Consider the following 10,000-nt stretch of genomic DNA (forward strand, 5'->3'; position numbering starts at 1 on the left):
CATACACCAATCTTTCTATATCATTTTCAGTCTAAAGTTAGAGAACCTTATCTGAAGTGGTATGGTTCTACGGATTGGAAGGAATAAACATATTTTTACATTATTGTCGAAATTGGAAAAAAAACGGAAGTAAAATTTCTTATATATAAAATAAAACAAACTGGTATTTCAGATTCGTGCTACAGTGATTATTCTTTATCATATTGCTTCTGACCTGGTCAATGGGCAGGACACAGGGATGAACTTTCATCCACGAGGAGCTAAGATTGGAGGGAAATAAGGGTGGTGGATGGGAGTGGAATGTATGGAAGTGGAATGAGTAGGAGTGTAATGTGTGGGAGCGGATGTGTGCCTTTGACTTGGCTACCTTACTTATAAGGGAGAAGAAGCCTCAGTATATGGATAGATACATAGAAGGAGGAGCTTAGATGACTTTTTTATGATCCAACAAATGACATATAACATGTTTACCTGACCCGAAAAATAAGATAAAAACCTTTAAAATGAACGCAAAAAAAAAAAAAAAAAAAAAATCAAGCCGAGAGAATAAACTCTATAGAAAAAATATCATCTCGATTTTTTATATAGATATGCATAGACACGAAAGAAGACGAAAAAGGCAAAATACTTAATCTGATCAAATAAACATGTGATTAAATAATATATATTCTTAAAAGTGCCGAGTACGGGGTTGTTTTTAGTCATGCTTCCCATAGCGTAGATTCACTTTCAACCTCAACACAAAGAAAATAATAATAACCTTCCCCTCAAGTCATAGCACCTAGGGTAAAGGTGGCAAACTTGGTTGTAGGTAACTACCTCTTATCCTGACCACCACACTTTAACCCCACCACCTTATACAACTTAGATCGTCTGTGACATTCTAGCTAGCTGTAGCTTTTTCACCTTCTCCCTTTTCCCCTCCCCCCCAAAAAAAAAAGTCTTTAATGGCTTCTGAGTGGACACAGTAATTCAAACCTTTCTGTTTGAAAAAATGTCCTCCAGTGCTAACCAGAAAAAAAAGTAAAATTTCTACGTGCGAGGAAAGGCTAAGTGGATGACTTGGACTCGTATTTCATCATTCATCGTTAAATTTATGTCCACTTCAGGTGTTCATGCTTGGAGTATGTGTGTTTAGTCGCTGTACTACAAATCTGACAGATTTTGTGTTTTTTGTGTACGTATTTGAGTGTATGTGTGTATGTGTTTGTATGTACCCCTACCTATCGGCCTGTTTGTCTGTCTCGTGCCAAGATATCTCATCCAGATGACTTTTCCATGTTGAGGCCATGAATTCTATTCCCTTGAAGTGCCTCTCCTCCACAAATACCTTCCTCAAGACCAGTGACGGACGCAAATAGGATCAACTCCCTAACGCTCATCTTCAAATCTCGTCAGCACCCTCACCGCCCTATAAACTTGAGGACCTGAAGAGGTGGCTCTTGGTACCCTAAGCCCAGGATTTCTATCATTTCCAACTTCGTTTTCTTCACATTACATAGTCAGCTGACATCAGCGGGTTATCTTTTCTTACTAGTATATACTAGTGACATAGAAATAGTTCCATATAACACAAATATTGCCTACCCAGAGAGATTTATGAGACAGTCCAAAGACTAGTGTCTAAAATGCCAACTATGAAACAAAATAAAGATAGAAAAAAAAACGAACCCCAAAAGCCAAAACGCGGACAGCTCAAAATGCCTTTTACCTCAAATCCCATTCATCTAAATCCTACTCTCTCCTTTGGGAATCCCATAACCCCTCCGCCCTCCCTCGAAAATCCCACCTCCCGAATACAACCCGAAAAGAAAATCCACAGGACTCTTCGTGCTCCCATCCCATCTACCCTTTATCTGGCCGACCTCTTCTTTGCTCGAAGGTCCAGCTTTAAAACCCCTACTCGGATGTACACACACACACACACACACACACACACACACACACACACACACACACACACACACACACACACACACACACACACACACACACACACACACACACACACACACACACACACACACACACACACACACACACACACACACAGATAGTGCATGCGCTTCAGTACACAGACCAATAAACACACAAACGTACGCGCGTTCATGGAAGAAGATAAAGAGAGAGAAATAGAGAGAGAGAGAGAGAGAGAGAGAGAGAGAGAGAGAGAGAGAGAGAGAGAGAGAGAGAGAGAGAGAGAGAGAGAGAGAGAGAGAGAGAGAGAGAGAGAGAGAGAGAGAGAGAGAGAGAGAGAGAGAGAGAGAGAGGAGAGAGAGGAGAGAGAGAGAGAGAGAGAGAGAGAGAGAGAGAGAGAGAGAGAGAGAGAGAGAGAGAGAGAGAGAGAGAGAGAGAGAGAGAGAGAGAGAGACAGAGGAAAGTGAGAAAGAGAGGGAGAGAGGGAGAGAGGGAGAGAGGTAGATAGATAGATAGATAGATAGATAGATGAATAGATAGATAGATAGATAGATAAATGAATAGATAGATAGATAGATAGATAGATAGATAGATAGATAGAGAGAGAGAGAGATAGATAGAGAGAGAGAGAGATAGAGAGAGAGAGAGAGAGAGAGAGAGAGAGAGAGAGAGAGAGAGAGAGAGAGAGAGAGAGAGAAATAAATAGGTAGATAGATAAATAGAGAGAGAGAAAAGGGAAAGAAATACAATCAAAAGAAAAAAAAAATAGAATATATTGTAAGAATAAGACCCAGAGGTAAAGCGACGGAGAGAAGTATGGGTTAATTAATTCACTTAAGCTTAGTGACCCTCTTTATTCAGTTACAAGGATCCTCTGGACATGGACGAGTAAATGGCAGAAAGAAGCTGAGGGAGTAGGAGAGATGATAAAGAAGAAGTATGGAGGATGAAGGAGAAGAAAGAAAGCAAGGAAGAAGTTGAAACGAAGAGAGATGAAAAGAGAGTATAAAAAGATAAAAAGAGAAAGAATCGCAGAAAGATAAAATAAAAACTGTTTGAAAAAAATAAAATAAACGAAGTGACACCCGCTGAATATACTGGGACCTTAGTGACCCCTATGGACCCGAGTATCGCATGTTTCTACCCCTGTGGGCCCGAGTGACGCATGTTTCTACCCATGTGGACCCGAGTAACGCATGTTCCTCCCCTTGTGGACCCGAGTGACGCATCTTTTTTTATGATTGGAGAATAATTTTCACTCAAGAGAGAGAGAGAGAGAGAGAGAGAGAGAGAGAGAGAGAGAGAGAGAGAGAGAGAGAGAGAGAGAGAGAGAGAGAGAGAGAGAGAGAGAGAGCGAGAGGGAGGGAGGGAGAGAGAGAGAGAGAGAGAGAGAGAGAGAGAGAGAGAGAGAGAGAGAGAGAGAGAGAGAGAGAGAGAGAGAGAGAGAGAGAGAGAGAGAGAGAGAGAGAGAGAGAGAGAGAGAGAGAGAGAGAAGATTGCTAATATATTTTCTTTTTATTTCTACTCTCATTCCATTGAGCTTCTTTCCATCTCTCCTTTACCGTCTCTATGACTCCTTTTGCCCGGTACAGTATTGCCTCCAACTATAGAGGCACTAGTTATTGCCGATGAAAAGAAAAGACTTGAAAAGAAAATTCTTACGAGGGAGAGAGTGCCAAATAAGTGAAAAAAAAAAATGGTGGATGTCGCAATAAAAGGTAAATTGCCATTTCGTAAGATAGACTGACTCCTTCTCTATAAGTATGCAAATGGCCTAGTGCCACTTAGAAAAGCGTATATATGTATATATATATATATATATATATATATATGTATACATATATATTAGATATATATATATGTATACATATATACATATATATATATAAACATATGTATTATACATATGTAAGCACACACACAGACACACACACACACACACACAAACACACACACACACACACACACACACACACACACACACACACACACACACACACACACACACACCACACACACACACACACACACACACACACACACACACACACACACACACACACCACACACACACACACACAAATTATTTGGATGATGAAGAACATAAACACAAGGGAAGGCTCGGAACCCTAAACATTCTAAGGTTTCGTTTGCTTCAGAGAGTGTACGGAAAACTGTAATTGAAATTTATGTACTAAACTTAATTATCTTGTCGGATACTTGGGAAAGGTCGTTTTTCTGGCGTGTTCTAGAATTAAAGTACTACAAAGGATTACAGAGGCGGAGCATGCCGACAGGAGACCTTTTGGTCCATATCTAGGTCGGATGCGAAAAACCACAATAATAATAAAATAGATAAAAACTATGATAATGTAAATAACAAATAAAATACATAAATAAATGCATAGGTATAGTTAAATAATAAAAAAACAGGAAAATAGTAAATAATAATAGACATATAACTAATAATAAATTAAAATCAAAGACAAATAATAACAAAACAAAAACAAATAATGTAGAATAAATTATAATCATTACAGCATCTTGCTTAGGTGTCTATCTAAATGATTCTTAAAGCTTCGAACTGAACTACATTGCATTACCTGTGCAGGAAGTTTATTCCTTTCATTAACTACACGGTCGGCAAAGTTGTTTCTACCTACTTGTTCGTTTACCTAATTAATAAACCCTCCTCGATTGTTCGATGAATTCTCAGTTGAAATAAATGCTGATTATACTATTCTTCTAGTGAATTCACTACATGAATTGTAGAATCAGCATATATTTCAACTAAGAATTCATCGAACCATCGAGGAGAGTTTATCAATTTAGTTAAACATACTAGTACTTTAATTCTAGAACACACCAAAAAAACGACCTTTCCCAAATATCCGAAAAGATAATTAAGTTTAGTACATAAACTTCAATTACAGTTTTCCATACACTCTCTGAAGAAGTTTAACGCGAACGAAATGTTAGAGTGTTTAGGGTTCTGAGCCTTCCCCTGTGTTTATGTTCTCCATCATCCAAATCATATATATATATATATACATATATGTATATATATATATATATATATATATATATATATATATATATATATATTCATATGTATGCATATATACGTGTGTATATATATATATATCATATATATGCGTATATATATATATATGTATATATATATATATGTGTGTATATATATATATATATATGTGTGTGTGTGTTTATATATATATATATATAGATAGATAGATAGATAGATAGATAGATAGATAGATAGATAGATAGATAGATAGATTTGTAGATGACGTTTTAGTAATAATACCTAAAGAGACATATTTCGACAATAAGTTAAAAAGTTTAAACAGCGTAAAGAAAAAAAATTATACTTTACAGTTGAAATGGAACAGGATAGCAAATTACCTTTCTTAAATACCATGATACACAGAAAAGGAAAAAAAATCAAATTCTCGGTATAAAGTAAGCCCATAAATAAAGATTATATACACTATATTTCAGGTTATAGTGAGAGAACAAAATCAGGTGCAATAATAGTTTTTTTTTTTTTTAAGAGTTTTTAGAATTTGTAATGAAGAATTCCTGGCAGAGGAAGTGGAACATATAATGAAAACATTCATTAAACTTCAATATCCTAAAGGGTTATTGTATAAACTAAAAAAGAAAGCGAAGCTAATAGGTGACAAAAGTACAAATGGAAATAACGAAGTTGTTGAGAGAATAACACGCTATGTAGCTGCACCAAACACTGCCATAAATCCAATCCTTGATACATTCCTTTTGAAAGAGGAATAAAGATTGTAAGGGCAAGGTCGTTTTTCGGGCGTGTTCACAAGATCAGCCAGATCATTAAACATAAAAACACTAACGCGACGAATGAAAATAGTGTGGCATATAAATTTCCGTATAAAATTTGACCTTCAGTATACTATAGCGAATCTGGTCGAGGACTTAGAAAAAGGTTAATTGAAGATAGAAATTATGTAAAAGCGCACCGGGCAACTAATTCCATTGTTAGGCACATTGAAGAACAAGATTATCTCCCTGACTGGAATAATGCGGTTGTTCTTAACAAAGCTTATACAAAAAGGTTGAGAAAAAATTGAAGTTGTATATACAAATATCGATGAAAACATAATTAATAGAGAAGGCTTCATATGTCTAGCAAAACCTACCAGTCATATAACAAATTTAGAAAATAATAAAACTTGTGCATTAAGCTCTCCCAGATGGCCCGAGAGATGAAGGCAGTAGGTATATTTTATCCGATTGTGATCAAATGTTGTAAGCTTTGATATAGACACTGTGAGGTCGAAACGTCAGCATTAAATTCTACTACTGTTTCCTAATTTTCTTTCTCCACCATCATTCAAAATCTGTTAATATTTTATTAATATAAAATATATATATATATATATATATTATATATATGTATTATATATATATATATATGTTGAGACATTGTGACAAGTTGAAAAGGTAGAAAAAGAGAGTCACGGGTCTCGTTCCGAGTTTATTCCTCACCGGTTTTGCTTGTAGCTTCTTCAGAGGAATGATACTCTGGGAATAAAGCTGGCAGTATACATAGTTGGTTGACTCCGCGTTCCCTCTTTGTGGGGGTCCGTTGGAGTTTACAATTGTATATATATATGTATATATATATGTATATATATATATATGTATATATATATGTATGTATATATATATATATATATATATATCATACAATCCATGACCGTCGCGCAGAGGATTCGAACCACCACCTATAGACCCAAGAGAGTCCACAGCACCCGCCTTTAACCACTCGACCACACATCGTCTGTGGTCGAGTGGTCAAAGGCGGGTGCTGTGGACTCTCTTGGGTCTATAGGCGGTGGTTCGAATACTCTGCGCGACGGTCATGGATTGTATGATTGATGTCGCTGTCAACTAGCGAATTAATCAAATATATATATATATATATATATATATATGTATATATATATATATATATATATATATTAGGGTTAAAAGCTGCTCAGTTGCATGCAGCTGATACTTTAGGGCAGGGGCTCGTAACCTTTTTATCTTTTTGTACACTGAAGCAAAGAAACTCTGGTCAAGTGAGCACTGTCTGAAGGACACCTAATGAGTTAAAATTTTCAACGGATGCGTAATACATGATACTGCACTTGTGAAATAAAAAAGTTTCTGAGTAATAAAAATACAAATAGAATATATAAAACATAGGACTAAGTACTAATTATAAAAGTAAAATTCTTACCTATGAACTTTTAATGTGATCTTTGACATTGTACATCATTGGACAAATCCCTTGTTTTCAAGTGTCCTTCATGAAGAGTCAGTCAAAGACCTTCTTCCAAATATTCCAATGTTAGTTTAGCCCTGTTTGTTTTTAATATCATTGAGAACTGAGAATGCACTCTCGCAAATGTTGGTCGTTCCAAACATTGAGAGCATTTTGAAAGCCTCTTTTTGCAATGTAGGTGCTAGTTTCTGGCAGTCGCTTGATCCCCAAAACTTACAAATATCTTCTTTTTGGAGGAAGTATTTCATAGATATGAAAGATTGCATACCCAAAAGCTCAAGTCCTACTCTACTGCTGGTCTTAAAGTTGGAATATTTTGGAGAAGTCTTCTACTAGAAAGTTGAAAGGCTGAGAATATAACTGGAATCTGGTTTCCTGTTTCTTAAAAAAGACAAACCTCTTTTGAAATTCTGTCATGAAATTTATTAGAGTGCTTTCAACATATGATGGGCAACACCTATTTTCCATTTCATTCAAGCACTTTTGTAGTTCTGGAAAATGAAGCAAATTGTTTTTCTATATTTGGGAACGGAAAAGTTGAAGCTTGATTTGAAATCCTGCTATTGTTCATACAACGCCAAGGTACTGTTGTGCCTGCCTTGCAATACTAAATTCAATACATTCAGGTGAAGAAAAGATCGGTAAAAATGTCAGGAAAAACATTGTCGCTCTTGTGTTCAATCAAAAAGCATCTCACTTCTTCAAAGACTCCTCACACTCTCGTTAATGCCCGACCACGAATAAGCCAACAAATTTCAGCATGAACGATAAGTTCAGAATGGGAAGCTTGCAAATCATCAAGAAATACCTTCAAAAACCGTATATTCAGGATCCTTGAAGTTAAAAAGTTGATAACCTTTGTCAGTTCTTCTAGGCAAACTATGAGTTTTGTATGACCTTTCAGTCTGCTACACAGCATCTCAAAATGTAATAAGCAGTAGTAATGAACAAAAGCAGAGATTTCGTCATTTGCTTTTAAATAGGCAATGAGACCTTTGTTTCTACCAACCATGGAGGAAGCACCATCAGTAACAATAGAAACAAGTTTACTCAAATCTATGTTTTCTGAAGTGAGAACCTTCATGAGAACATCATACACGTCCTTTCTAGTTGTCCTGCCTGTAAGTGGCAACACCGTTAGAAAATCTTCACTAACCGTAACACCATTCTGTACAAAGCGTTTGAAACACATTAGTTGTGACACAGAAGCAATGTCTGCTGTCTCCTCTAGTGCCAAAGAAAAACATTTGCAGTGGCCTTATCCACAAATATATCTTAACTGCAACTGAAATTCGTTTTACTCTATTTGTAACGCTGTCGTTACTCAAAGGGATATATTCCACAGCAGTGAATAGCATATTATGCTGATCCGGAACACTTGTAGCTAAAATGTTTATGGCAGCCAAAATACAGTCTTTTACAACTCGCCACTGCTGTATGGCGTGCATTTTTGGCCAATATATTAACCACTTTGAATGACACTTCATTCAAAAGTTTATGGGAATTTTCAGAACGGCACAACAGATTATTTGACTTCTTCAAATTGTCTCTCATCTCTTTTAATTTATTTTTACTAGTTGAGGAATACAGGTGATAAATTTCGCTGAAAGATTCATGATGGGTACTATAATGCCTTTCACAATTAGCTTTTCAGTAGCCAGAAAGACTCGCATAGCACAACATGCATTGTACTCCTGATTTCACTTCAATCTCCACAACAAAGTAGCTCACTTCCCAAGATGTTTGAAAATATTTTTTTATGGTGTTTCTAAAATGTCTGTTTGTATTGTTTCTTGATTTTCCGCATCATTCTCCAGCGACTGCTTGCGTTTTCAAAAAGTTTCCATTTTGGCGAAGGGCTTAGCAGTTAAGTATATAAACACAACCGGTGCTTTATTAATAATTTGGATATGGCGGATACACACGCAGTCACTGCATTTCACTAACTGGATGCCAATCCCAATGCTGCTGGGCGATTGCATCATCAAACGTATGAAAACGATTTTAGTCGTTTCCCGTATATTTATACTACTAGCGGCAAAAACTCTTCGATGATTATACAAGTGATAAAAAATATTTTGTTAAACTAGTAAAAATGTGTTATTAATTTAGTATTCTAATATGAAGTATTTGTAACATATACGTACATTCAAAACCCAGTAGATACTAATCTAATACAATAATAATAGATATTGGAAAAACATTTGAGAATATATCTAGAAATATCTAAATTTATTCTAAAACCCACCAGATTTACATCTAATATCAAATGACCAAAATTCATATCTAGAAAAACCTCTAGATCTGGATATAGAATATCCAAAGTGGCAATCCTGAATGCTACTGATTGATTAGGAAACAACAGTCAATCGTTTACTATAGTTGGTTATGACGGAAAACTTCTATATGCCTTTGATTGGTCAGAGAAACTCGCAAATCTTGTTCACGCGAGTTTGTTCTTGGAATTTCACAAGCTCGGCGATTTGGCGAAGAGCACTGTTCTAATAATTACCGTATAAAAGCAGAATTCATGATTTGGAGAAATTTCAGCACTATGTTATAAAATATTTTCTGCACACTAAGATTCTATATCTTAAAATTAAACCTTGCGCTCGTGAGCACTATATTTAGGAATCTATGGGGAGCTCCATGGTGCTCGAGAGCACCAGGTTAAGAACCCCTACAAATCAGAGCCACGCATAATTTTTGTCTGTGATACAGGAAACTCTATTCGTAGAGAAATGACAATACTTTATT

The 10,000-nt window shown here is 36.0% G+C and overlaps 1 protein-coding gene across 1 annotated transcript in view; it reads right to left on the bottom strand.

Moving 5' to 3' along the window:
• Window positions 1-7,955: 7,955 nt before the first annotated feature.
• Window positions 7,956-10,000, bottom strand: part of LOC143026756 (protein FAM200C-like) — a 6,216-nt gene continuing 4,171 nt past the window's right edge. Inside the window, exon 2 of the mRNA XM_076187525.1 lies at window positions 7,956-8,411. Coding sequence (XP_076043640.1) covers window positions 7,956-8,411 — 456 coding nt within the window. The remainder of the gene's footprint in view (window positions 8,412-10,000) is intronic.

This window comes from Oratosquilla oratoria, chromosome 7 (genome assembly GCF_046742065.1).
Source record: "Oratosquilla oratoria isolate Oo_2021 chromosome 7, ASM4674206v1, whole genome shotgun sequence".
NCBI classification, from domain to species: Eukaryota; Metazoa; Arthropoda; class Malacostraca; order Stomatopoda; family Squillidae; genus Oratosquilla; species Oratosquilla oratoria.